At 53.6% G+C, this 26218-nt stretch overlaps 2 protein-coding genes across 5 annotated transcripts in view; one reads left to right on the top strand and one right to left on the bottom strand.

The window, feature by feature from the left end:
* Positions 1–5150, top strand: part of NOS3 (nitric oxide synthase 3) — a 39895-nt gene extending 34745 nt beyond the window's left edge. For all 3 annotated transcript variants that reach the window (XM_083579288.1, XM_083579289.1, XM_083579290.1), the window contains 7 exons: positions 187–356; positions 1274–1484; positions 1694–1781; positions 2564–2685; positions 2772–2920; positions 4066–4260; positions 4542–5150. In XM_083579288.1, the coding sequence (XP_083435414.1) occupies positions 187–356; positions 1274–1484; positions 1694–1781; positions 2564–2685; positions 2772–2920; positions 4066–4260; positions 4542–4673 (1067 nt within the window). In that variant the 3' untranslated portion in view covers positions 4674–5150. The remainder of the gene's footprint in view (positions 1–186; positions 357–1273; positions 1485–1693; positions 1782–2563; positions 2686–2771; positions 2921–4065; positions 4261–4541) is intronic.
* Positions 5151–5508: 358 nt separating this feature from the next.
* On the bottom strand, positions 5509–26187 carry LOC310745997 (autophagy-related protein 9A-like). Of its 2 annotated transcripts, none has more exons than XM_083579506.1 (15): positions 25955–26187; positions 22750–22898; positions 22624–22667; positions 22241–22305; positions 21467–21640; positions 20621–20762; positions 18732–19480; positions 17742–17895; positions 9721–9900; positions 8492–8740; positions 8185–8396; positions 7668–7770; positions 7402–7465; positions 6672–6834; positions 5509–5916 (listed from the first exon to the last, which is right to left on the bottom strand). In XM_083579506.1, the coding sequence occupies exons 2-14, from the start codon at positions 22862–22864 to the stop codon at positions 6713–6715; spliced, it is 2373 nt and encodes a 790-aa protein (XP_083435632.1). In that variant the 5' UTR covers positions 22865–22898; positions 25955–26187; the 3' UTR covers positions 5509–5916; positions 6672–6712. The 2 variants fall into 2 exon arrangements, with proteins under 2 accessions (XP_083435632.1, XP_083435633.1); XM_083579507.1 differs by lacking the exon at positions 25955–26187 and adding an exon at positions 25385–25624.
* Between the last annotated feature and the right edge of the window lie 31 nt (positions 26188–26218).

The raw sequence follows: 26218 nt of genomic DNA on the forward strand, positions 1-26218 counted from the left end.
CCACCTGTCCTGGATGTTTTCTCTGTGATGCCTGCCTTGCAGGGGGTTGGCCTAGATGACCTTTGGGGGTCCCTTCCAACTCTACCATTTGGTGGTGGTGGAGCCTGCCTAAAAGCCTTTTGAGCTGCTTGGCAGCTGGAAATTCCTGCAGCCGCTGAGTCTCCTCCTCCTGCTTCTCCTCCTCAGGCCCAAAGCGCTTGTGGGTCCCCAGCCCCCGCCTGCCCCCCTGCACGCTGCGCCAGGCGCTCACCTTCTTCCTGGACATCACGACGCCCCCCAGCGCCCAACTGCTCCAGATCCTGTCCACGCTGGCAGAAGACCCGGCCGAGAGGGAGAAGCTGCAGCGGCTGGGAGAGGTAGGGGCTGGGGAAGAGGGGTGGGAATAGGTATTCACAGGGTCTTGAAGGTGGGGGGGGTGCATTATGGACCCCTTTATCTCTAACACACACACAGAGCCTCCTGTGTCTCAGATGCACCAGCCTGCGGAACTCCCTCCCACCTTAGATTAGACACCCTCCCCATGACTAAGGCACATGACTAAGACTTTCTTGTTCCTGTGGGTGTCTTAATCTACCGTATTTTTTGCTCTATAAGACTCACCAGACCATAAGACGCACCTAGTTTTTGAAGGAGGAAAACAAGAAAAAAAATATCCTGCATCCCAGAAGCCAGAACAGCAAGAGGGACCTGGCTTCTGCGATAGCCTCTTGCTGTCTTGGGTTCTGGCTTAGCAGCGCGAAGCCTCTCCTGGGCAGCGGGAGTAAAGCTCCCCCAAGAGCTGCGCTCCCTTTAAAGAGCACGTGGAGCGTGTGTGCTGCTCTTTGGGGCTCCCCCCCCCGAGAAGAAAAGCCCCCAAGAGCCGCACACACGCTCCACGCGGCTCTTTAAAGGGAGTGCGGAGCAGAGCCTCCCGCCTGCATTCGCTCCATAAGATGCAAAAAGTTTCCCCTTACTTTTTAGGAGGGGAAAAGTGCGTCTTATAGAGTGAAAAATACAGTATTTCATTTCCACCCCACCTATTCTTCCAAGGAGCTCAAGGGGGCAGACGGGGCTGTTCTCTCCATCCTCACTTCATCCCCACCGCAACCCTGAGAGGGAGGCAGAGACTGGCCTAAGGTCACCCAGGGAGCTTCACGGCTGAGTGGGGGGTGGGATTTGAACCTGGTCTCTCACAGGCCTGACACTCTAACCGCTAAGCCCCACTGCCTCTCCCTGCCCTCCTTGGGCTTGGGGTGGAGCTGCTCCTTTTCCACCTGTTCTCTTGCCCCCACAGGACTCCCTCCTGTATGAGGAGTGGAAGTGGTTCCGCTGCCCCACCCTGGAGGAGGTGCTGGAGGAGTTCCCCTCGGTGCCGCTGCCGCCCTCGCTGCTCCTCACCCAGCTGCCCCTGCTCAAGCCACGCTACTACTCCCTCAGCTCAGCGCCCAGCGCCCACCCGGGGGAGATGCACCTCACCGTGGCCGTGCTCAACTACCACAGCCAGAGTGAGTTTTTTTGGGGGGTTGGGCTAGATGGCCCTTGGGGTCCCTTCCAACCCTGCAATCTTGTGATTCTAAGGGGACAGTCCATCGCAGGGGTGACCTTGGCCACCTGGGGAGGGGGAAGGCTGTCTCATTTGGGGGTGGGGTGGGGAGGAGAACCTCCCAGGCCGCCTCTCATTTTGCTCCCCGCTCTCCCCCGCTTTGCTCCACAGACGGCAAGGGGCCCCTTCACTTTGGCGTCTGTTCCACGTGGCTGTCAAAGCTGGCGCCTGGCGAGATGGTGCCGGTTTTCGTCCGAGGGTAAGGGGTCTTGGGAGGTTGGGCTTGGACCTTGAAGGTGCATGCTCTGGTTATCTCCCTCTTGGACTACTGCAATGCGCTCTATGTGGGGCTCCCTTTGAAGGTGACCCAGAAACTACAACTAATCCAGAATGAGGCAGCTAGATTGGTGACTGGGAGCGGCTGCCGAGACCACATAACACTGGTCCTGAAAGTACATTTCCGAGCACAATTCAAAGTGTTGGTGCTGACCTTGAAAGCCCTAAACGGCCTCGGACCAGTAGACCTGAAGGAGCGTCTCCATCCCCGTCATTCTGCCTGGACACTGAGGTCCAGCGCTGAGGGCCTTCTGGCGGTTCCCTCACTGCGAGAAGCCAAGTTACCGGGAACCAGGCAGAGGGCCTTCTCGGTAGTGGCGCCCGCCCTGTGGAACGCCCTTCCAGCAGATGTCAAAGAGAAAAATAATCACCAAACTTTTAGGAAACATCTGAAAGCAGCCCTGTTTAGGGAAGCTTTTAATGTTCAATAGGTTATTGAATTTTAGTGTTTTGTTGGAAGCCACCCAGAGTGGCTGGGGAAACCCAGCCAGATGGGCGGGGTATAAATAAAAACATTAATAATATTATTATTAAAGCCACCCAGGTTGGTGGTCGTTGCTGCCCCCTGTGGCAGGGAGTTCCGCAGTCTGTGTTGCATGAAAAAGCCCTTCCTTTTTGCCTGGGCTGAATCTTCCAGTGTTCAGCTTCTGGGCTCCCCTCCTGTCACCCGCCAGGCAAGTGACTCTTGGTGTCTCTGCCCCACAGAGCCCCCAACTTCCAGCTGCCCCAGGACCCCGCAGCCCCCTGCATCCTGGTGGGGCCTGGCACCGGCATCGCCCCCTTCCGGAGCTTCTGGCAGCAGCGGCTGCACGGCCTGGAGGCCAAAGGTGGGTCAGGCGGGCCGGGGAGGCTTTGGGCTGGGGGCGGGCGGCCTCTGCCGCTCCCAGCCCTGACCCCCTCCTGCCCCACACAGGGCTCCCCCCAGGCGAGATGACGCTGGTCTTTGGCTGCCGCAGCTCCCGCTATGACCACATCTACAAGGAGGAGGTGCAGGAGGCGCAGCAGAAAGGGGTCCTCAGCCGCGTCCTCACCTGCTTCTCCCGCGACCCAGATTACCCCAAGGTAATAATATGGGAATGGGGGGGGAGGAGCCCCCTGTCTCCAGCCGGGCCCATCTGGTCCAGCAGCCTCTTCTCACACTGCAAGAGCAGCCCTGTCCCTCCTCAACCTCGGCCCTCCAGATGTTTCTGGCCTACAACTCCCATGATCCCTAGCTGGCAGGACCAGCGGTCAGGGATGATGGGAACTGTAGTCTCAGAACATCTGTCCTGGGGCTTCCAGCAACCGGCATTCAGAAACATGGCTGCCTCTCCCCTTTCAGAGGCATCCAGGTTGGTGGCCGTCCCTGTGTCCTGCAGGAGGGAAGGACGACTTCCTTTTACCTGCCCTGAATCTTCCAACCTGCAGCTTCACTGGAAGTCTACTAGTTATAGCGTTGTAAGAGATGGAGAAAAAATCCCCTTTCTGCTTTCTCCAGGCACTGCCTAATTTTATAACTTCTCTCCTGTGGGAGGGAGTTCCACAGTTTAACTCCTCCTCCGCCCTCCAGTCTGTTCTGGGCCAGGAGGGCCAAGGCAGCCTCCACAAAACAAGGCTGGGGGCCAACAGGGACTCTTTCTGATCTGCTTGAAGGGCAAGAAAGGAGATTCCTTTGAAACACGAGGAAGACCTTTCTGGCAGGCAGAGCTGTTTGACAGAGGAACGGTTTCCCTCAGGAGATGGGGGCCTCTCCTTCCTTGGAGGTTTTTAAGCAGAGGTTGGAGGGCCACCTGTTGGGGATTCTTGAGCTGTGATCCCTGCCTTGCAGGGGGTGGGACCACTAGATGATCCCTTGGGATCCCTCCAACTCTACAGTTCTATCATTCTCAGGCTGTTCTGTGTCAGGAAGGCGAAGGGCAGCCTCTGTAAAACCAGGCTGGCCAAGGAGGCCAGTGCAGTTCCAGCACCGCCCCCCCCCCCCGTGAGCAGTGGAAATAATAAAACGGGGGGCTCTGGGGGGGCAGATGGCAGCCACCCCCACCCAGCCTTTCCAGGCAGACTTGGGGGGGTTGGGAGGACAGAAGGCGATTCATGCCTGTGCTTTGGCAGCCGATCCCAATCCCCAAGGAGCAGCCGCAATCCCTCAGCAAAGAGGAAGTGGCGCTCTGCTTATGCTCAGGGGAGCACTGCACTACGATGGACGGGCCTGGTTGTCCCTCTTTCCGCAGACATACGTTCAGGACCTGCTGCGCCTGGAGCTGCCCAGCTACGTCCACGAGGTCCTTTGCCAGAGGGGGGGCCACATGTACGTCTGCGGAGACGTCACCATGGCAACAGGGGTCCTGCAGACCGTCCAACAGATCCTGGCCAAGGAGGGCGGCATGACGCTGGCGGAGGCCGGGGACAAGATCAGCGAACTCCAGGTGAGGGAGGAAGGGAAGCAGCCCCCCAGTCCGACCCCAGCGCTGGAGGCAGAGCGCAGGCAGGCAGCCCTCAGCTGCCCAGGGCAGGGTCTTACGGGGGGGTGGCCCCCTTGGGTCACAGCAAATGCATCAGCACCACCAAATTGCGGGGCACCTTGAAACAGTCGGCAGCTGCCCTCCTTCCCTGCAGCGCTGGGGGCTGGACCAATGACCATTGGGGGTCCCTTCCAATGAAGTGCGTCTGCGTGGGTAGGGTCTGACGCTGCCTCTTTCTCTCCCAGGACCAGAACCGCTACCACGAGGACATCTTTGGCCTGACCTTCCGCACGCAAGAGGTGGCCTCGCTCATCCGCAGCCAGTCCATCTCCCAGCAGAAGCGCCAGTCCTTGCTCAGTCTCACCCCGTCCCTCTGAGACCCTCGCAGCTCCGGATCTTGCCATTAAAAGCCTTTCCCGCCTGCCCTGCTCTGGCGTCCGCACACTCCTTTCTCCAAAGAGGGGAGGGTCTTAGAAGAACAGCTCTCCCCTCTGACGGGGGATGCAGAGCCCAGCCAGCCTGGCCAGGAGCCCCCCAACAGCCTCTCCTCCTCCTCCTCCTCCTCCAGGAATTGGTCCTTTTCTAAGGGCATCCCTGCCTCCAGGGAGTTCCGTCATTTTCACACTGCGCTGCATGAACAAGTCCTTCCATTTATCGCTCCTCAATCTTCTGTCTTCTGGCCACTTTTTAAAACAGAGCGCCAAGAGCATTTTTTGAACTGCGAGGGATGTATGATGGCGGAAGCAGACAAGGTATCCAAACTCCTGTGCCCAGGACAGCCTGAAAGCCAGGCTCTTTCTTCCTAAAATAATTGTACCCAACTGTGGAAAATAAAGGCACCATCTGGCAGCATCCGCAGGTTGTAAGAATAGAGAAGCTTCTTAGCAAGAGAAGCCTTAGGCCAGGAGGGAAAGGGCATCGCAGGGTTGGACTAGATGACACTTAGGGGTCCCTTTCAACTCAACAGTTCTGTGAAAAGGGACTTAGCCCTTATTTCCCTTGCCCTATAAGCCAGGAACATGCCCTGACATCACAGCTTGACACAGCCAATCGGAACCAGCTACCTGCCGCCTTCCCTGAAGAGCCGCTTGGAGCGTTCAAGGGGGAGGGAGCAGCCCCCCAATCCCACGGCCCCTCCTTCAAACCCCCCCATTGCCCCAGAGGAGGAGAAAGGATTCTGTTGTCTATAGGAAGTGAATCTCTCTCGTTAGCCACATCTGTAAACATTTATTTGTCCCCAAAGGGTCCTGAGCTGGAGCCCCCTGCCCCCATGGGCCGCTTTGCAAGGGTAGGGGGCACAGCACAGGTCATATAGCAGCAGAGAAAGGTGGGGGGGGGCATTTGGCTCCAGCCATCCTCTCAGCGACCTCAGGAACCCTATAGCTCTATGAGTAGCACCGGGCAGGGCCTGATCCGGCCCACAGCTTATTCACCCCCGCAGAGGGCACACACCCAAAGCCAGGAAGGGGGGGGGGTCCCCTTCTCCCGTCAGAGTCCACGGCCAGCCAAGGGCGGGCATTAGGCGCATTCCCACTCCTGCGCTGCTCCTCTTCTGGCTGGCCACGCTCCGGGAGTTGGGGGGGGGGGGGAGTCCAGCGAGTCACCACCGGCAGCCATCACCTGGAGGGGCAAAACAGGCAGGGTTAGGCTGGGGGGCGGTTGGGGGGGCTGGACCCCAGGTACCAAACCCTCATGCAAGGCACGTAGGATGGGGTCAGGCCCATCTCGTCCAGGCTCCTGCAGCCACAGGTGTCAGCCAGAGCCCCCCTGGCCTCCTCCTCTCCTCAGCTGAGAGAGCTCCACTGGCCGAGCACGAAAGAGACTCTGAACCTCAGGGTCACGGGCAAAAGAGTCCTGGCCCTGCAGGGGGTTGGGCTAGATGACCCTCGTGGCCCCTTCCAACTCTGCCATTCTAGGATGCTATGCTGACTCCTCCAGGATTTATCTGATTCCCCTTTAACGCCACCCAAGTCAGTGGCCATGACTCCCCAGGGGAAAGGTGTCTGAACAAAGCCAGCTGCCCAGAGCTGCTGACCCTCTCGGCAGACGCACAGAAAAAATGAAAAAAAAGCAAGGCGACTCTCCCCCACCATTTACTGCCCCCACCCCAGGCCTTCGCATCTCTAGCCCCATCTCTCCATCCAAAATTGCTCAGAGCAGGATCCCTGGAAGGAAGCAGCCTTGATCCCAGGAATCCTTGCCCTGGTGCTGCCGCCCTCCCCTAACCCTGACCCCCAGGGAATGGGGGGGGGAGTGCAGGGACAGGCAAGGAGGCTTTGGAGCGTGGGGCTGGGCTCTGCAGTCCCCCCTGAGCTCAGGTGAAGCCCCACGGAGGGAGGCTGTGGGTCAGAGAGCAGGAGGGTAAGGAGACTCACGTCAAGAGGAGGCTGGGCGATGGGAAGGGCGATGGCGGCTGCTAGCTCTTCTCCCTCTGCTGCTGCTGTGCCTGAGACGACTCTTCCTCCTCCTCCTCTTCCTCTTTCCAGCCCCCAAGGATTAGATCCTGGCTGCGCACATGCGAAGAGGGCCTGGGGGAAGCTGCAGGGCAGAGAAGGAAGTGAGCGGGGGACCCACATGAGATTTGTATTAAATCTGTATCCCGCCCTATCTCAGGGCGGTTCAAAACATAAGACTACAATATAGGAAAAGCAACGTCTTTCTGCCTCTTCCTCGCTCCCCCCCCCGGGGGGGGGGCAGGTGAATATTACACTCCAGGAGCCCCAGAGACAATTCTGCACCTTAGCCACGCAGGGAGGGCCACTGGCAGGCAAGCAACCCCCTAACCCCCGCCTGGGGCAGGGAAAGGCCAGACGGCCCTTCAGGTGGGGCGGGCGATTGGGACCCAGCCCCCAGACCTGCTTCAGCCGACTCTCAACTCGGCCAGGGCTGCTTTGACAAGGAAACGGCTCTCGCCCTGGAGCAGACCAAGCCTCCTCCACGCTGGGCAACATGTCCTTTCCAGCCCCCGCTAAGGGCCCCCCCAGAGGCATTGCCTGGCTCTCCAGCCAGGAGCATCGGAGGGAGGAATCTTGGGGGAAGCGCCCCCAGGGAAGACACCCCCGGAAGGGAAGGAAGCCCCGGCAGTGCCCCAGAGGGGAGGCTCACCTGCTTGCGCCAAGGGCTGCGAGGGCGAGTGTGGCGACGTCTGGTGCTGCTGCTGCTGGTGAAGCTGGAGGAGAGAGGGAAGTCAGGAGGGCGCCACAGCCTGAGAGGGTGGGCATACTGGATCCCTGGGGGATCTCACCCAGGACCCCTCCGCCAGGGATCCCACCCAGGAGACAGAGGAAGCACAGAGCTGGAAGGGATCTCCAGGGGCCATCTAGTCCAACCCCTGCCGTGTAGGAAGACAATGCTGCTCCCCCCCCACTCACCTCATGCATGTAAATGGCGTGCAGACTCATCTCGGCCGAGGCAAACTCTGAGAGCAGCACTGAGCGGCTGAGGGGCCCTGGGCGTGTCTCAGGTGGGGCAACACTGGTGGGCACAGAAAGGCAGGGAGCCGTTGGCACACTGGCTGAAAGAAGCAGGGCAGGGGGCAGCCCCCCCTCCACCAGCCCCTCTGCAGCCCAGGCCACAAGACCCTCCCCACCAAGACCAGGCGGCTCCTTTGCTGACGGCAGAAGGAACCACTCGGGAGAGAAAGCAGAAAAGAGGGGGGAGAAAAGGAAAAGAGAAATGGGAAACGCAGTGGGCCGCCCAAGGATGAAATCAAGAGGCAGGGGGACAGAGAATGGGGTGGGGAACGGCAGGGTCTCTTTCCAGCCCCCCACGGCTCCCTCCTTCCCTATCTGGGAGTCAGAGCACCGGGGCCAAGCAGTCCTGGGCCTGACCCAGCGCCGCCATCCTTGCGCCCGGTCCCCAGACCAGCCAGCTCTCCCCTCTGCCTACCTGTCTCCGGGGAGGGTGCTGTCGCTCTGGTAGACGGCGTTCTCGCCCCGCCGGGGCAGCTGCGAGCAGGAGAGGGAGGCCAGGATGCTGGCGGCTGCACCGGCTGCGCTGCCCGGCTGCCCAAAGCGCCGCCTCTCTGCCTGGGACGCCAGACCCCCACTTCCCGCTGCCAGGACAGGGTGCGCCAGGACACTGGCCAGGAGGGCCTCCGGCTGCCGGGAGGGAGAGGTGGTTAGAGGGAGCGCCCGGAGGGGAAAGGGGGCTCAGGACCCCCGAGATGGCTCCCTCCCCCGTCCACAGGACTCACCACGGTGCAGGGTCCCTCGTCCGACAGGAAGGAGGCGCCCAGGGGGGCCTCGGCCAGGAGGCGCTGGGCAGGGGGCGCGTGGGCCGCATCCTGCTGCACCTTCTCCTTGAGGTGCCCGATGAAGAGGGAGCTCTCGGGGGGAGGCTGCCAGCGCGGGTTGGTGATGGCGAAGTGGACCAGGGAGAGCTCCGTCTTGCCGTTCTCTGCCTGCTGGTAGACGGAGGCCTCTGTCCGGCCCTGGGACAGCCACTGGGGGGGGGGAGAAAGCAAGTCAGGGAGGCCGTGGGCACAGGGAAGACTCGGGGGGGGGGACACGCAGGGAAGGGGGCGGCTGGGGATTCAGGTCAAGAAAAGGAAGGACTTTCTCCCGCAGGAGGCAGGGGGCCACCAACCTGTGTGGACCAAAGGCTCCCAGCCACTTTGGCCAGGCTCTGCCCTCCACGGCTGGAGGCAGCAAATATTTCTGGATCCCAGTTGCTGGAAACGGCAGGATGGGAGGGGGCTTGTGGGCCTCTAGCTCAGTATGGTCTGACTGACTGGCAGCAGGTTGAGTGTGCCCCAGGGGAGGGGACATCTGCTCTAACCACTGAGCCATGTAACCCCATGTCAGCTCACATAAATTTGTAAGGAGAAGAAGAATGGGCCCAAGAGGGGAATGGAAGTCCAGCAGAACTGGGGGCTTGGCTGCAGGAGAGAGAGTCCTCGGCTTGGCCCTGGGCATGTCACACTCCCAGTCTCGGTCTCCCTACCTGTAAAATGGGGCTGCTGTGTGAGACGAGGATTGCCAATGGGTATCGTGTTATTTATTGCATTTACCTCCCCCCTTTTTCTCCAAGGAGCGCAAGGGGGCACACATGCCCCCCCCCCGCTTAAACAACCCTGCGAAGGTGAGGCCGAGAGGCAGGGACTGGCCCAAGGTCACCCAGTGAGCTCCATGGCCAAGTGGCGATTGCAACCCTGGGCTCTCTCAGGTGCTAGCCTGGTGCTCTAACCACTATGCCACACTGCCTCTCATTGTGGGGGGGGGCCCTCCATCCAACCCCCTACAGCACTTCAGATTAATTCCACCCAGAAACAACGAACTGAAATGCCTGTCCCCCAATTGGCCACACTGACTGGATGCAGGGAAGGCACAGGGTCACACGGCTGCTGGCAAACAGGCCTTAGCACTTGAAATCTCTCCCCCCCCCCCCCGTGAAGATTGCCACCTCCAGCTCCCCCCCCCATACCTGTGGGTTGCCATGGTTGCGGATGTCCAGCTGGGCGAAGGAGCAGATGTCCCCGACCCCCACCACCTCCACCGAGAAGTTGCGGAAGAAGTCGATGATGTCCAGGGCTTTGGCACGAAGGGCAAAGATGAGCAGGAAGGGGGTCACAATGGGGCTCAGCAGCTCCTCCAGGATGAAGACCTGGGGGCACAGGGGGGTTGTGTCAGCGCCAGAGGTCTCCCCTCCCCAAAACCCACCCTGGCATGCGGGATGAGAGGGAGCAGAGGGGCTGGGCTAGGGGGCTCCACCCCAGGAGAGCTGCCAGGTCCTGCCCTGTCCTCCTTCCTAATTGTGCAATGCCTTCTTCCCACTGTAAGCCTGTGGGCAGCACTGCCTCCCGCTCTTGCTGGGCACCCAGAGGGGCTCCCAGGCAACTCTGGAACTCCCCGCCTGGGGATGCCAGACAGGCTCCCTCCTCGCTGGCCGTCCTCCGACAGCCGAGAGATCCTGGGTCCAACGGGACTTTGGGAAAGGACTGGCGCTGGCATGTCTCTATTGCAGAGGCCTGCGCTCTTAGCAGACCTTTTAAATCTTAGTTTTAATTATATTAACGATCACCGTATTTTTCCAGGTGGAAAAATCAAAATTAGAAACAGAGCTGTTAGATCCCAAAACTAAGATTTTGTCAAGGATGTATAACTTGCTGTTGAAATGGAACACTCAGGATGAAACGGTGAAATCTGCTATGATTAAATGGGCACAAGATGTTGGACATAACATTATGTTTGCGGACTGGGAACGGTTGTGGACCACCGGTATGAAATTTACGGCATGTAATGCCTTAAGAGAGAATATTATGAAAATGATATACAGGTGGTACATGACCCCAGTCAAGCTTGCAAAAATATATCACCTGCCCGATAATAAATGTTGGAAATGTAAAGAAACTGAAGGTACATTCTTTCACCTTTGGTGGACGTGCCCAAGGATTAAGGCTTTCTGGGAAATGATTTATAATGAAATGAAAAAGGTATTTAAATATACCTTCCTGAAGAAACCAGAGGCCTTTCTTCTGGGCATTGTCAGCCAATTGGTGTCAAAGAAGGACAGAACTTTTTTTATGTACGCTACAACAGCAGCAAGAATACTTATTGCAAAGTATTGGAAGACACAAGATTTACCCACTTTGGAAGAATGGCAGATGAAGATGATGGACTATATGGGACTGGCAGAAATGACTGGCAGAATCCAGGACCAGGGAGAAGAGGCGGTGGAAGAAGATTGGAAGAAATTTAAAGACTATTTACAGAAATATTGCAAAATTAATGAATGTTAGAATGATGTTGAATAGAAATTAAGTGGTTTCCAGCCGTAATGCTTTAAGAATATGGAAGAAGGGTATAATTAGGTAAAAAAACATAACTAAAATGGTGTTGGATTGGAAATAAGTGGTATTGGCAACCAAGTTAATAAGAATATGCAAAAATGAATTGATAATGTATGAAAATACTGAGGTATAAAATGTTAAGTTATAGAGATAAGTTAAATGAAAGAGGGTAAGGATTTGCTGATTTGATTATTTAAGTGGGAATACAAGAAGGGGAGGTGTGAGGAAGTCAAAGAAACAAGCAAACGAGTTTTATGTTATGAAAAATAATTGTTTTTAATTTTTCTTGTTGCTTCTGTATGTTTTATTTATCTTTTTATTTTTTATTATGATGTGTTTTTGTATATTTGTCTTTGTAAAATCTTAATAAATATTTCTTATTTTTCGCTCTATAAGACGCACCAGACCACAAGACGCACCTAGTTTTTGGAGGAGGAAAACAAGAAAAAAAATACTCTGAATCTCAGAAGCCAGAACAGCAAGAGGGATCGCTGTGCAGTGAAAGCAGCAATCCCTCTTGCTGTTCTGGCTTCTGTGATGGCTGCGCAGCCTGCATTCACTCCATAAGACGCACAAACATTTCCCCTTACTTTTTAGGAAGGAAAAAGTGAGTCTCATAGAGCAAAAAATACGGTAATTACATTTTAATAATTGCCTTTAGCTTTATGCTTCTCGCCAACGTTTTTGCCTTTAGCTAATGTCTTTCGCTTTCGCTATCTGTGTATGTCGCCTTGAGTCCCAAACTATGAAAAAGACACGATAGGAAGAAATATTAAGAGCAGCTACTGATTGACTGCATGTCAGCTGCTCTGAGCGCCTTTCTGGGTGAGCAGCAGGCTACAAATACTCTAAAGACCTCCTCCTCCCCCCCCCCCGCCCACTCACCGCCTTGTACTGGAAGAGCTGGGCCAGCTCCTCCCACGTCTCCGCCTTGTGGGCATTGCCCTGCCAGTGGTCAGGCATGTAGTGAATGTGCGCCAGGACGCACTGCAGCAGCTGCTCTGGGCACCACACCAGGTATATAACAGAGATATTTGGTTATTTGATTTATTTGACCATTTGATTCTATACAGTGGGTACAGTGGGTTATCCAAGGTTGTCAATCAGTGGAAAGTGTTATAATTCAATATCGAGGTCACGAGATTAGAAGGATTTAAAGTGTCCAATTAATGGTATTTTATTTTTATTTTTTTCTCTCCTCTTTTTCTCTACTCTCTCCCTCTCACGTGTATATATGTAGAGTAATTAAATTAAGTTGGGAGGTAATATTGAATATACAACAAATATTGATACAGTGGAAGAATTTTGGGCCCCGCCTCTGGTTTTTTCTAAGGGTGTTGGGAACTGGACCCAATAAGCTGTGTAAAAGGAACTTCCTGAAGCTTACAAAAGAGGTTTGGTTCTTTGTTTCTGGAGATTCTAGGAAAAACAAAACAAAACAAAAAGACTGTGAGCCCTTTAAGGGAGAGATTTGCCTGAGTATGTCGGGGAGAGATGGGAAAAAGGGGGGAGGGACTCCAGGGGAAAGGAAGTCATCACGTCAAGAAGAAATTAAAGAAATTAAAGACCTAGACATTCTATGGTTAAAAATAAAAGAAGAATTTAAACAAAACGAATTACACATGGAAAACAAATTAGGAGAAATGCAAGAGATGATTGATAAAAAGATAGAGGGGGCAGTTGGAGAACTCTCAATTAAGATCCAAGAGCTGTCAGCTAAATCTAAAATAATTGAAGAATCTAATAAAAAAATGCAGAAAGAGATGAGAGAACAGAAAAAAGAGACAGAAAAAATAAAGGAAGAAATGAGAGAAGTAAACAAAATACAAGAAAGGATTTGGGATAATCTAGCTATGACAGAAATGCGTCAGAAACAGCTTCATTTAAAATTTAGGGGAGTAGGTGAGGAGATGAATGAAGATATAAAAGAAAAAATGACTAAAGAATTATCTAAGTGGCTGGGAATAAAAGAAGAAGATGTGGCCTTCTCTATAGAGAATGCATTTAGAATAAAGGTGAAACCGCAACAAATCAAGTCAAGGAAACTCCTTGGAGATTGTTTAGTGATCTTTAATTCAATTGAGATGAAAAATTTAATTCTGAAAACGAGCTACCAAAAAAAACTTATAATTGAAGGTAGACCTATTATTATTTACAAAGAAATACCAGTTAGGTTGTTACGTAAAAGAGAAGGGTACAGACAAGTGGTAGGTGTCCTAAAAAGAAATGACATACAATATAGATGGGAGTTCCCTGAAGGGGTCACCTTCTTCTATAAAGATAAAAAATTTAAGTTGACGGACACTCAAGAGGTGGAGAAATTTCTAAGAAGGTATGAGAAGGAGCTTGGCAAGGCCGAAATCAGGTTAGGAGACAGGGGGGAAAGTAAAGATGAGAGAAGAAAAAAGAAGGAGAGGGGAAGTGAGAAAGATGAGAAAGAAGAGGAAGAAGAAGTTGATGAGGAAGAAGCCGCGGTGGGAAAAGATGCGGCAGAAGAGGAGGAACTCTTAGGGAACAGGGGTTCCAGACTATAAGATTGGTAACCCGGTTAGAGTAAATAAAAGTTAAACATAACAGCATCGCTGAAATTTCTGTCCTGGAATGTGAATGGGCTAAATGAAAAACTTAAAAGGAATAAAATTGAGAAGGCTTTGAAAAACAAGAACTATGATGTGATCTGTTTTCAAGAGACACATGTAGCCAAAAAACATAAACATATTTTGATAAATAAAAGGTTGGGGGTGGAATTTATTAACTCAGACGTAAATAAAAAAAGAGGAGTAGTTGTTTACGTTAAGGAAAAATGGGACCCCGTATTAACTTGTAAAGACAATGAGGGAAGAATACTGGGAATACAACTTAATCATCAAGGGGAAAAAATCAATGTGGTGACAGTTTATGCCCCAAATACAAACAAAGCAGAGTTTTTTGAAAAATTGGAACAAATATTACTAGATTTGGAAAATTACAAATTAATTCTACTTGGAGACATGAACGGTGTACCAATACCAGAACTTGACAGAAGTGGAAAAAAGGGGAAATCGAATCAAGGGAAGCTCCCAAGATCATTTAGTAATCTTGAGGAAAATTTAGATTTAATAGATATATGGAGGCATAAAAACCCAATAACGAAGCAGTTCACACATTTTTCAGAACCCCACCAGAGTTGGGGTAGAATTGATCAGATTTGGGTGTCATGTGCATTATCGACAAGAATAACAAAATGTGAGATCCAGCCTAGAACCCTTTCTGATCATTGTCCAATAGTCTTGGAAATAAAACGTGAAATATCGGGAGTCTACAGGTGGAGAATGAATGAATATCTATTCGAAATTGACGAGGTGAACGAAAAGGCTAAAAGTACTCTGAAAAATTATTTTGACTTAAATCTGAATAAAGAAACCCCAATTAATATAGTTTGGGATGCGAGTAAGGCAGTGTTAAGGGGTTTTTTAATACAACAAAACAATTACAGAAGGAAACTTAGAGAACAAAAGAAAGAAGAAATTATTACCCAACTGAGAGACTGTGAGAAAAAATTAACAATAAACTCGGGAGATGAAAGGACTAAACAAAAGTGCTACAATCACAATATTCAGCATTACTAAACCAAGAAGTAGAATGGAGAATTAAATCCATGAAGCAAAAATATTTTGAATCAGCAAATAAAACGGGGAGATTACTGGCGTGGCAATTAAGAAAAAGGAAAAAGCAAAATGTGATTAATAGAATAAAATCGGGAGATATGATAATAGAAGATCCAGATGAAATAAAAAAAAAGTTTCTCCAATTCTATGAAAAGTTGTATGAAAAAGGAGAGGAAGATAATGTAGAAATAGGAAAATACTTGGAAGAGTATAGAGGGGAATATTTAACTGATGAAGAAAGAGCTCAATTAAACAAGAAGATTACAATGGAAGAGATTAACGAGGCTATTAAGAAGATGAAACCCGGAAAAGCACCCGGACCGGATGGACTGTCAGCAAAGTATTATAAGGTTTTAAGGGAATATCTTGCTCCGGTGCTTAGTGAAGTGATTAATGATGTTCTACAAGGAGGGAAGATTCCAGATTCATGGAGGGAGGCACACATCACATTAATACCAAAAGCGGATGCTGAAAAGATGGACGTAAGTAACTACAGGCCGATATCGTTACTTAACTGCGATTACAAAATCTTCGCAGATATTTTGGCGAACAGACTCAGGAAATACTTAACAAAATCTATTCATAAAGATCAAGCGGGATTCCTCTCTAACAGGCAATTAAAAGATAATGTTCGGCATATACTGGACATTATTGAGTATTTGGATCTTAGGACCGACATTCCTGCGGCGATGATTTTTATCGATGCCGAAAAGGCTTTCGATAATGTTTCTTGGAGGTTTTTAATACAATGTATGAAAACAGTAGGAATAGAAGGACCTTTTTTGGAAGGTATTAAAGCAATATACTCAAGCCAAAGGGCCAAACTGATAATTAACAATAATCTCACTAATTCTTTTACAATTGCAAAGGGCACGAGACAGGGGTGCCCGTTGTCTCCCCTTCTATTTATTATGGTTTTGGAAATAATCGCAAATAAAATAAGGAAAACACCAAAAATAAGAGGTATAAGAATTGGAGAAAAAGAATATAAATTAAAGGCTTACGCCGATGATTTGGTATTGTCTTTAGAGGACCCAATAGAAAGTGCCAGTAATGCCCTGGAGTTATTAGAGGAATTCGGTAAATTGTCTGGGTTTAAGTTAAATAAAATAAAAACTAAGATCTTAACAAAAAATTTGGCCGAAGATGTAAAAAACCAGCTAGAACTAAAAACAGGTATTAAAGTGGTGAAAAAGGTAAAATACCTGGGAATATGGATCTCCCCGAAAAATATAAATTTAGTGGAGGATAACTACACTAAGGTCTGGAGAGAAATTAAGAAAGACTTAGATACTTGGAATAGGTTAAAATTGTCCTGGACAGGAAGGATGGCCGCGATTAAGATGAGCATTCTTCCGAGACTACTGTTTTTATTCCAGAATATCCCGGTAATTAGAGGTACGGCATGTTTTAAGAATTGGCAAAGAACTTTAGCTAAATTTATATGGCAAGGGAAAAGGGCAAGAATTAAATTCAAACTCCTCACGGATCTAAGAGAAAGAGGGGGTTTTGCAGTTCCGAACTTAAAACTTTATTATGAGGCCGCGTGTCTTTGTTGGATAAAAGAATGGGCCATTTTAAAAAACACAGATTTGTTGGATCTAGAGGGATTTGACATTAGATTCGGCTGGCATGCTTATTTGTGGCATGATAAAGGAAAGATCCATAGAGGCTTCTCTAATCATATCATTAGAGGCTCGTTATTAGAAGTTTGGAACAGGAACAAAAAGCTGATTGAAAGAGACACCCCTTGGTGGCTTTCACCAATTGATATCTTAACAATAAAAAAGTTAAATCTGGAATGTGAAAGATGGACATACGAAGATCTCCTAGTTAAATCAGAAAGAGGGTGGAAAATTAGACCGTACGAAGAGCTAAAGGATAAATTAACTGGATGGATACAATTTCACCAAATTAATGCGTTATGGTACGATCATAAAAAAATAGGAATGAGTGAAAAAAAGTCCAGGTACCAGGTGGAAATCTTAGAAAGTAATACTAAACTTTTATCCAAAATGTATAGCCAACTGTTAGACTGGGATACTAAAGATGAAGAGGTGAAAGGAGTCATGGTCAAATGGGCCAGAGACCTTGGATATAATCTGGAGTTTGACAGATGGGTAAAACTTTGGAAGAAAGGTATGAAGTTCACAGCATGTGCTGCTCTCCGAGAAAACATGGAGAAAATGATGTATCGTTGGTACATCACCCCGGCAAAACTGGGGAAGATGTATAAGACCGGAGACAGCACATGCTGGAAATGTAAAACTAAAGAGGGTAATTTCTTTCACATGTGGTGGACCTGTGACGAAGTGAAAAGATTTTGGGGACAAATTTACGATGAATTAAAAAGAATACTGAAATACACCTTCCCCAAAAAACCTGAAGCGTTCCTTTTAGGTATGATCGGAGAGGAGATCAAAAATGAAGATCAAACATTCTTTCAATATGCAATGGTGGCCGCCAGGATTTTGTTAGCGCAAAACTGGAAAACTTCCAATATCCCCACCATTAGAGAATGGCAAATGAAATTATATGAGTATATAGAATTAGCTAGAATGTCACAAAAAATTAGGCATCAAAAAATCGTTAAGTTTACGAACGACTGGAATAAATTTCTAAGTTACATTGAAATCAATCTAGGTATTACCAAAATCACAGTGGGCGGAATCTAAAACCTGCGATGTAAAGAGCTGATATAATACAATCTGCAGATAAGCGATGAGTTTATTTTGCCTAAACCGAGATGGAAGGAAGTCAATTGAGTGATGTTATGTTGGTTTGTCTGTTTTATGTTTATAGGCGTTGTTTGTTGTTGTTGTTTGTTTGTTTGTTTGCTTTTTTTTCTTTTCAGTCTTTTTTCTTTTTTGTATTGTTTGATGTCGTTTCCAAAATATCAATAAAAAGATTAGTATGACTGCATGTCAGCTGCTCTGAGCGCCTTTCTGGGTGAGCAGCAGGCTACAAATACTCTAAAGACCTCCTCCTCCCCCCCCCCGCCCACTCACCGCCTTGTACTGGAAGAGCTGGGCCAGCTCCTCCCGCGTCTCCGCCTTGTGGGCATTGCCCTGCCAGTGGTCAGGCATGTAGTGAATGTGCGCCAGGACGCACTGCAGCAGCTGCTCTGGGCACCACACCAGGTGCTCGTCCGGGATGAAGGACCTGCGGGAGGGGGAGGAGGGGTCTCGTCAGCACCCAGGAAGACCGGCCCCAAAACCCTCCCCCATGAACTGGGGACATCAAGTGGGGGGGGTGCCCCACAGGGGAGGGTGTCCAGCACCTGGCGAAAGAAGCCTCCCTGCACCCCTCCATGACTTCATCCAGCGCTTCGCCATCAGGATTTGCTCTCTGGGTGGATGTGTGGCGGAAGGTGGAGGTTTGAAGGCAATCTGCCAGGAGGTTGAGCCGGATGACCCTTAGGGGTCCCTTCTGACTCAACCATTCCACAAAATTCTGTTACCCACTGAAAATATGGGGTTGCGCTCACCTAAACAGACCCACTGAAATGATCAGATGTGACTGTGGTCCATCCATTTCAATGAGTCTATTCTGAATAAAACTTAGCCAAGTACAACCCCTGAAATACCACCCATGTGCTCAATGTGAGAAGAACCTGGGATCTGGCGAGGGATCAGTGCCAGGTGCCCCCATTCGGCAGGGCAGAGGAGGCCAAACCGGAGAGAGGCCTGTCTGCTGGAGACCTCCAGCCCAGCAATTGCACGCTGGAGATCCTCCCGGCCCAGGGGCAGCAGGCCTATTATGGGGCTGGGTTTTAATCTGAGGGCAGAAATCACAGCTGAAGACTCGCTGGGGTTTCCCTTTGAAGCCCAGCCCACGCCTGAGACCTCGAGGGGCTAAAACTGCCAGCCTGGCCAAAGGCCACAGGGACCAGGGGAACGGGAGATGGGCTTCAGCAGCAGGAGGTGGAGGGCCGCATCAGGTGGGTCTTCTGGCCCTGGCTCTCCGGAGGGCCACATGCGCCCGCCCTCCTGACCCACCTGGCGACGGTGACGATGACCCCCAGGAGGGTGATGGCGGTGAGGATGTGCTGCACGGTGAGGACGTCCTCGTCGTAGACGGTGAGGGCGATGAGGACGGCCAGGAGGGAGCCGGCGAAGAAGCAGACGTTCCTGGCCAGCAGGGCCAGCAGGGGGCTGGCAAAGGAGTTCATGTACTTGGAGGCGGGCTTGTAGCCGCGGCTGAGGCGCGCCTGCAGCTCGTGGTCCAGCTCGTTGAAGTGGCGCAGGTAGAGGCGGCCAAAGAGGGACCAGCGGCGGGCGCCCAGGCTGCCCGGCTCCCTCTTGAGCACCTCCGTGTAGCTGAAGAAGGCGTACAGCACCTGCCACACCAGGATGAAGGGGCAGAGCAGCAGGTTGGCCAGGCCCAGCAGCACCATGCCTCGCCCCAGGCGCCGCGCCAGCTCCAGCCGGGCCCCCGCCCGCTTGTACTGGGGCTGCAGGCTCCACTTGCCCTGGAAGAGGGAGCCCGGCCCCCAGAAAAAGAGCAGCTCCAGGTTGTACTTGAGGCCCTGTGTCAGGAAGACGGCCTCGCCCAGCAGGGGCAGGCGGAAGCGCACGGGCAGCAGCGCCTTGTTCACCATGGCCACCAGGTAGTTCTTGAAGCGCAGGACGCGGTGGTGGATGTCCAGCTCGCTCAGCTCCCGCTTGTGGACGCACATCGGCTGCTCCCGCTGCAGAGAGATCAGCCGCGCCTGCACCTCCTGCCAGCTGCAGTTGCACAGCTCGTCCTGCGGGGAGCGCAAGAGAGGGGGTCAGGGACACGCTTTGGTGGGGGGGGGGGAGGAAGAGGACCCCCAGCCCCTCTGTCCCTGGAGACTCAGCAGCCTCCTTCTGGGCCCACTTTTAAACACCTGCCAGGCCTGGGCAGGCAATTAAGAACACACACCCCCCCGGATGGTTCTGGGTTTTTATCGCTGTAAACTGCTTTCAGATATTCTTTTCAGGACCCAGCAGGACACAAATATTTTTATAAACAGACATGAATGGATGGATGAATAGACCTCCCTACAGGCACTCCGGCTTGCTAAAGTGGGGCTTAGGAAGTCATCGCTCCTGCTCAGCTCAGAATTAAACAGGCAGCCGCTGCAGGATCAGGCCCCCCGCTTCACATCTGATTCACAAAGGATCTCTGCTTAAGGCCACTGAGGCCACTTAGTCCCGCCTCCTTCCCTCAGGGAAGAGCCAAAAATGACATCCCCCCCGCCCCCCCCGAAGATCAGCCTACAGAGTGAAATCCAGAAAATGGGAGCCAAAGTTTTGCCAAGGAGGCAGCTCCTGAGGACCTTCCCCAAAGTCAGGCTGCTGTCCCTGGGGGAGGCAAACCCCAACCTGCTCACTGGGTCTCTGACCATCAGGATCTCCCAAAGGGGGAGAGAGGGGGAAACGCTCCCTCACCCCTCAAGTCCTGCCTCCGACAACATTGCCCCCACGGCAGCAAGGAAACACACACAGATGCTCAAGCGCAGGAACGGCCCTGTTCAGTCAGGCAGGAGGGCAGACCTTAAGGATTCGGCTGTTATTTGGAAGAGACTGTCCCCTTTTCCTATTGGCAGAAACGCAAGTGTCCCTTGTTGCAGTGAAATTCTACTTAAGCCGTGGGGCCCAGACATGCAGGAGCAATCTGGGGGGTGGGATGTCAGCAGCCTCTGGGAGCAGCCAAAGGAGGCATCAGAGGGGAGGTAATGGGGGGATGAAGGAGAGGGAGACTCAGCAGACCCACCGGCTGCCTCCCGAGGAGCAAGGGGGGTCCTTGCTGCACCCATCGCCCCCTCTGTGCTGGGAGGTATTTAATGTTAGAGGCTGCTTGTTGGCTGAGGGTGGCCTATAAATAATAAAGTTCTTATTTTTCTTCTTGCTCACTCACTCACCGAGGGGATCTTGAGGGCCTTGGTGTAGAAGGTGCGGATCTCCCAGTAGCCCAAGAGGCTGCAGAGGACTTTCACCAGGCGGTAGACCCAGAAGGTGGCAGCCATCACCAGCAGGAAGATGATCCAGCCGCTGGAACGGATCCTGAGGGAGGGGAGGGGGGACACCAGGGCCCAATCAGGCTGGCCAGGGGAGGGTCAGCCGAGGACAACGGGAGGGAGACCCCAAGCAGGACCCGGGTGCGGGACCAACGCTCTCCCCTGCAGGCACGGGCAGCAGCACCCTCTGAGGTCCAGGCTGGGGAAAGGCTTAAGGCTGTTGGGGAGGAACTCCTCCCCTCCGAGGGACCTAGGCTGGGTTGCACTAGGTCGCTCCAGATTCATCAACCTGGATTAACTCCGACCCTTCGCTAAGGGTTGTGTGTGTGTACGTGTGCATACGTACATGCAGGTGAACAGAACCATAAAGTTGGAAGGTACCCCCAAGGGCCATCTAGTCCAACCCCCTACAATGCAGGGGCAGCTGTGTATCTAGCTACATATCATAAAAACAAAAACAAAAAACCCTCAAAGCAGTTCACAAAAAGATAAAATAATAAAACCCAGAAAAGCACACAACATACAAGAGTTAAATCATTAAAACTCACACCACCTTGTCTAAACAGGAACGTTTCCAGCAGGTGCCAAAAGGAACACTGCGAAGGCGTTTGCCTGGAGTCAAGAGGCAGGGAGTTCCATAGCATCTATGTAACTGGACCTCTCCCCCCCCCAGCTGCGAAGGAGGTTTGGGGCTCCCGAGGGCCGACCCCTTCCCCACAGGAGGGCCTCTTCTCCCCCCCCCCCACTCACCTCTGGGCGCACTGGGGCGTGGGCAGGATGGCATCAGGCAGCGTCACCTTGTTCCTCTCGGGGAGGGCGCCCCCTCCAGGATGAGTGTGATTGACAGGCCGGTTGGCAAAGAGCACGTCGTACTCCACGCAGCAGAAGAGGAAGGTGGTGAAGGTGACCACAAACAGGAACTGCCTGGGGAGAGAGGAGCCAAGTGGGGTCAGGAGAGCCCCCTCTGCCCAGGCCCACCCTCAGCCTGCAGGACTCTCAGGGCGCATCTGGCCCAACCTGGTTCCCTGGTGGGACCCTTTGCAGCTGCCGTGGGGGCTCCCTCTCACCCCCTGCCCTGCCCAACAGGGAAGGAAGATCCGGAGGGGACCCCTGGGCCCCCCCACTGCGGACGGAGAAAGGCACTTTCCAGCTCCTCCACGCAGCCTGGAGACGAGAAGACTGAGAGGGAATATGGGGGCTCCCTCCAAATAGCTGAAGGCTGCTGTGTGGAAGATGATCAGGCTTCTGTCCTGGTGGGCTCTCCTTCCCGGGAGGTTTTTTAAGCAGAGCTTGGATCATCTTAAGCCACAAGTCCTGCATTGCAGGGGCTGGACCAGATGACCCCGGGGGACCCCTCCCAACTCTATGAAGACAGCTCCCAGAGCGAAGAGAGTAGGGTGGGCAGGTGCTCCCCTCTCAGGAGCAGCCCTGCCCCAAATGCCCACCAGCTCCCTCCTCCTCCTCCTCCCCCCAGGGCCCAGCAATGAAGGGGGTCAGAAGGAGGGGGGAGTTTTGGGTACTCACACCAGCTCAAAGATGTCCGAGAGCATCATGCAGGCAAAGCCGTTCTTTTGGTGGAAATGGTAGATGTGCAGGATCTGTTAAGGAAAACCACTCTGCTACGCCTTGCCTTTAAGACCCCCCCCTGCAGCCACCTGGAAAAGAGGGGGGGCCCAGCACATAGCACCCCCTTCCCCCTTCCTCTGGGATTCCAGATGCCTTCTGCGGCCGCTGAGCCCCACATGCTTCTCCAGCCCCACACGGGGAGGGAAATGCGCTTTGCTCATGCTCAGAGGTGCTCCCTAGCTGCTGGGAAGTCCTTGTAGCATATTCATGCCAGCTCTGGCCCAGCGGCTCTGCAGAGCGGCCTTCCTGAGCAAAAGATGCCCAAGAAGCAGGAAGGATATTTTGGTGAAGAAGTTGTCCAAGTTCTTGATGTGATGCCAGGAATCTGCAAAGGAGGAAAGAGTGAGAAGGGGGGCTTGGCTGAGAGGAACCCCCCCAGCTGCCCTCCCAGGCCTGGGGAGACGTACCTTTCAGGCCCTCGGTGACGTGCACCAGCAGCTCCTTCTCATCCTCGGGGGGAGAGTCTTCTTCGTAGTCGGGGAGGCGATGATAGTCGCCATAGTGGCTCCCACTGACCTCCATGGGATTCGCTGAGCTGCCCGGCTCCCGTCAGACCCTGATTGGGACACAGGGAGAAGGGGGCAGATTATCACCACTGTTGCATTTCTATCCCACTTTGCCCCCCCAGGAGCTCCAGGTCACGTGCAGAGTTCTCTGCCTCCCCATTTCATCCAGTAGGTTAGGCTGAGAGGCAGCGACCGGCCTCCTGAGTCACAAGCGCAGGCTCTCTGATACAAGGCCATCTCCAGGACACTTGGGGAGGGGCAGCCCCCCATTCCAGCTGGGGGTGGCCAGGGACCACTCCCCACTTGCCAGCATTGGGGCTGTGGTCAGGGAGAGTGGGGAGACTTGGCTGAAGGGCGCAGGGGTTCCCAGGAGGGGAAACTGGGTGCTGACCAGTTGGTTGATTTTGGGAAGAGGAACAAGGAAGTTTTTAGGTAACCATCAGTAGAAGGCAGGTGGGAGACTTTGGGGCCGTTTCTCCTCCTCTCCCTCATTTTGTTTGTATGCCACTTTTCCATAGTTAAAGCAACATGCCAAGATTTACATAATCACAAATATTACAAAAGTTATAAATGAGTAAAACACACCAAAAAGTACACAATCAAATTGAAATAATTTGCACATAAATCAAAATGCAGATCCAAAAATGCAGATACAAAAATTCAAAGAATCATAGAGCAGTAGAGGTGGAAGGGACCCTAGTTGGACTAGGGTCATCTAGTCCAACCCCCTACAATGCAGGAATCTCCACCAAAGCAGCCATGCCAAGAGGCCACCCAAGGAAGGAGAATGCTCCACTTTCCTCTGCCTAACAGCTCCTACTGTGGATCTGGATGATAAGGAAAAGGGGGGAACCTGAGAACCGGGGGGGTGAAACAGATAAGAGGGAGAAAGGAGCAGATCCAGCGGTAACAAGAGAGCAGGTCTCCCCAAGAAAGAGGCACCCGGCTGGCCTGGGCTCCAGAAGCAAGAGTCCAGGGGAAGGAGGGTTTTGCCAGCTGACAGGCTGGCCAGGAAAGAGAGAGGCGGCTTTATTTACTTCCCATCCTTCAGCCCAAGGTCCCAGGGTTGCAACGTTAAAAAACAATACTGAAAACAGTTAAACAACTTGCCATCAGATACGGTGGGTCCTAAATCTATACACCTCAAGTGTCAAAGGTCAGGGTGAAAGAGGTGCGTCTCAGCATCCCCCAGAAGCTGTAGAGTGGGGAGGAGTCCTGCAGCTTAGGGGCTGCCACAGAGAAGACCCTTTCCTGGGGCACCTGCTACCCCAAGCCTCTGAGGGCGGAGGAACAACCAACCAGGCCCCCTCTGCTGATCTCAAGGCCCAAGAGGGAAGGAGGCGGGTTGGGGCCTGGGCTGTGTGAATCACTGTCCTTGTTCGGCCAGGCTTGGTGTTTGGCAAGGGACAGGGAGAAAAGGGATGAGAAAGCCGGGCGGAGAGGCGGTCGAGAGGTGGTCTCTTGGGCAGCCTGCTAAGGTGAGAAGCATCTCTCCTATTCTCACGCCGGGCTTGAACATTAACAAAGAAAACAAGGGCACTAAACCACGTCTGCTGAGGGTTTGAGAAACAGGTTCTGACTTTTCAGGTGAGATGGGGTGGGCGTTGGGAGAGTAACTTGATCTCTTGGGCTCCGCTGGCATTCCCTTGTTTACTTTTTGCAAATGACAGGAGAAAGGAGGCAAGGAACTTCCCTGGGTCTGCCTGAGTGCTGTGATGGGACTCCTTCACAACTCCAGGCCAATATCTAGCTTCCCTTCTCATGCAGAGGCTTGCCTGGGCAAAACCTGGCTCTCTCCTTTTAAGGCACTTCCAAAGAAGCACTGCTGAGTGTGCTCCGCTTGCCAGGGCCTGGATCCAGCCCTCCATGAGGAAGACCCATTCCCTCTCACACGCTACACACCCGGTCACCTGCAAAGGCCAGGAATGCCCTGGATCCTGTCCATCTGCCTTGCTCCATTTCCTGCCACTCGCTGAGTCACTTCCCAGCCATCCCAAGGCCACCCTCCGACAACCTGGCGCCTTCCAGCTGCTTTGCGCTACAACTCCCACCAGCCCCAGCCGGCACACCTGGGCTGCTCCAGGCGAAGCTCCAGGAGGGCGGCTGCCCCCCCCCCCCGCCACTGGAGAAAGGAGGGAGAAAAGGACAGAGCAAGAAGCTCAAGCAGAGATAAACACAAGTGTGTGTGTCCCACGCAACACCCCCCCCCGAGACTCTGCTTGCCCCCTCCCACTCCTCAGGAAGCTCCCCTGGACCAGGACAGACTCTTGGGCCCCAGGCCCAGCCCTGCCTGCTCCAGGCTGCCACAGACCTGGCGCCGTGCGGCCACAGGATTGCAGCGGCTGGGTCAGAGCTGCCACCCAACGCATCTCGGGGGCACCAGGTTGAAGAATGCTGAGTTCCGGCTCCTGTCCCCCCTCTGCCCCCCCCCAGCCAAGAGAGCTCCACCTCACCCGCACCCCCAGTTCCTGGCAAGAAAGGGGCAGCCGCCCCACCCTCTCCGGGCTCCCTGCCTCCCCCCACACCCTGCCTTTACCGCTGCCCCAGAGAGATCTGCTCGGGGATCCGCCAGTGTTGATGTCCGGCAGGAAACCAGCCCTTTCCTGCTCGCCTTGTAGAGCCCTGAGTCACCCAGGAGAGGCTCAGAACCAGGGAGGAGAAGCAGGCGGGACCCGGATTCAGCCCCCCGCCGGCCCAAAGGGGGCAGAGAGGGCGGCGGGCTCTCCTCCGCACTGGGGACGGGCTTCTCCCCAACCCACCATATGGGGCAGGGCGGGGGGGGGGGGAGTCACCAGGCGAGCTAAAAATACCCAGGGCAGCAAATTCATAAACAACCCCGGAGCGGGTCAACATGCTGCGCGGCTGGCAGGAGGCCACGGGGGGGGGGGGAGTCACTGGCAGGCCTCACGAGAGAGAGAGAGAGGGGCTCCTCCATGGCAAGGCGCCCTCTTGGGGAAGGCAGGCCTCCCCTGGCACAGGAGCCCCCCCGGCCACGCTCCGCTCCCAGACCCCCCCCCCCAAGCCCGGGAGGCCCCGGCCGGCCTGCTGGCCTCCCCTCCGGGCTCTCGGGCTGGATCTCCCAGACGGGCTTGGCGAGGGGCCTGACCTGGCTTCCTCCGGCCTCCTCCGCCCTAGGGCTCCTCCCGGGCCGGGCTCCGCTGCTGCTGCTGGCGCGGCCATCCCTGCGTGCGGCCCAGGAGGCTCTTCCGCCTGCCAGGGGCTCAGCGGGAGGGGAGCGGGGGGCGCGGCCCGGCAAGGGCGGCGGCGGCGGCGGCCTCGGGGCCGGGGCTCCTGCCGGGCGGGCCGGGGCGGGGGGCGGGCATGGCTCTCTCTCCCCGCTTCTCGGGGCGGGAGGCGGGGACGCGCGGCT

Source organism: Podarcis filfolensis (genome assembly GCF_964270895.1).
Source record: "Podarcis filfolensis genome assembly, chromosome: 12".
Classification (NCBI taxonomy): Eukaryota; Metazoa; Chordata; class Lepidosauria; order Squamata; family Lacertidae; genus Podarcis; species Podarcis filfolensis.

Excerpts from the sequence above, each read along its gene's own strand:
- LOC310745997 (XM_083579506.1), bottom strand. The coding sequence starts at position 22,864 with ATGGAGGTCAGTGGGAGCCACTATGGCGACTATCATCGCCTCCCCGAC. Across the intron at positions 22,668-22,749 it reads CGTCACCGAGGGCCTGAAAG|ATTCCTGGCATCACATCAAG; the intron begins GTACGTCTCCCC and ends CCTCCTTTGCAG. Across the intron at positions 7,771-8,184 it reads AGCACCCTCCCCGGAGACAG|TGTTGCCCCACCTGAGACAC; the intron begins GTAGGCAGAGGG and ends TGTGCCCACCAG.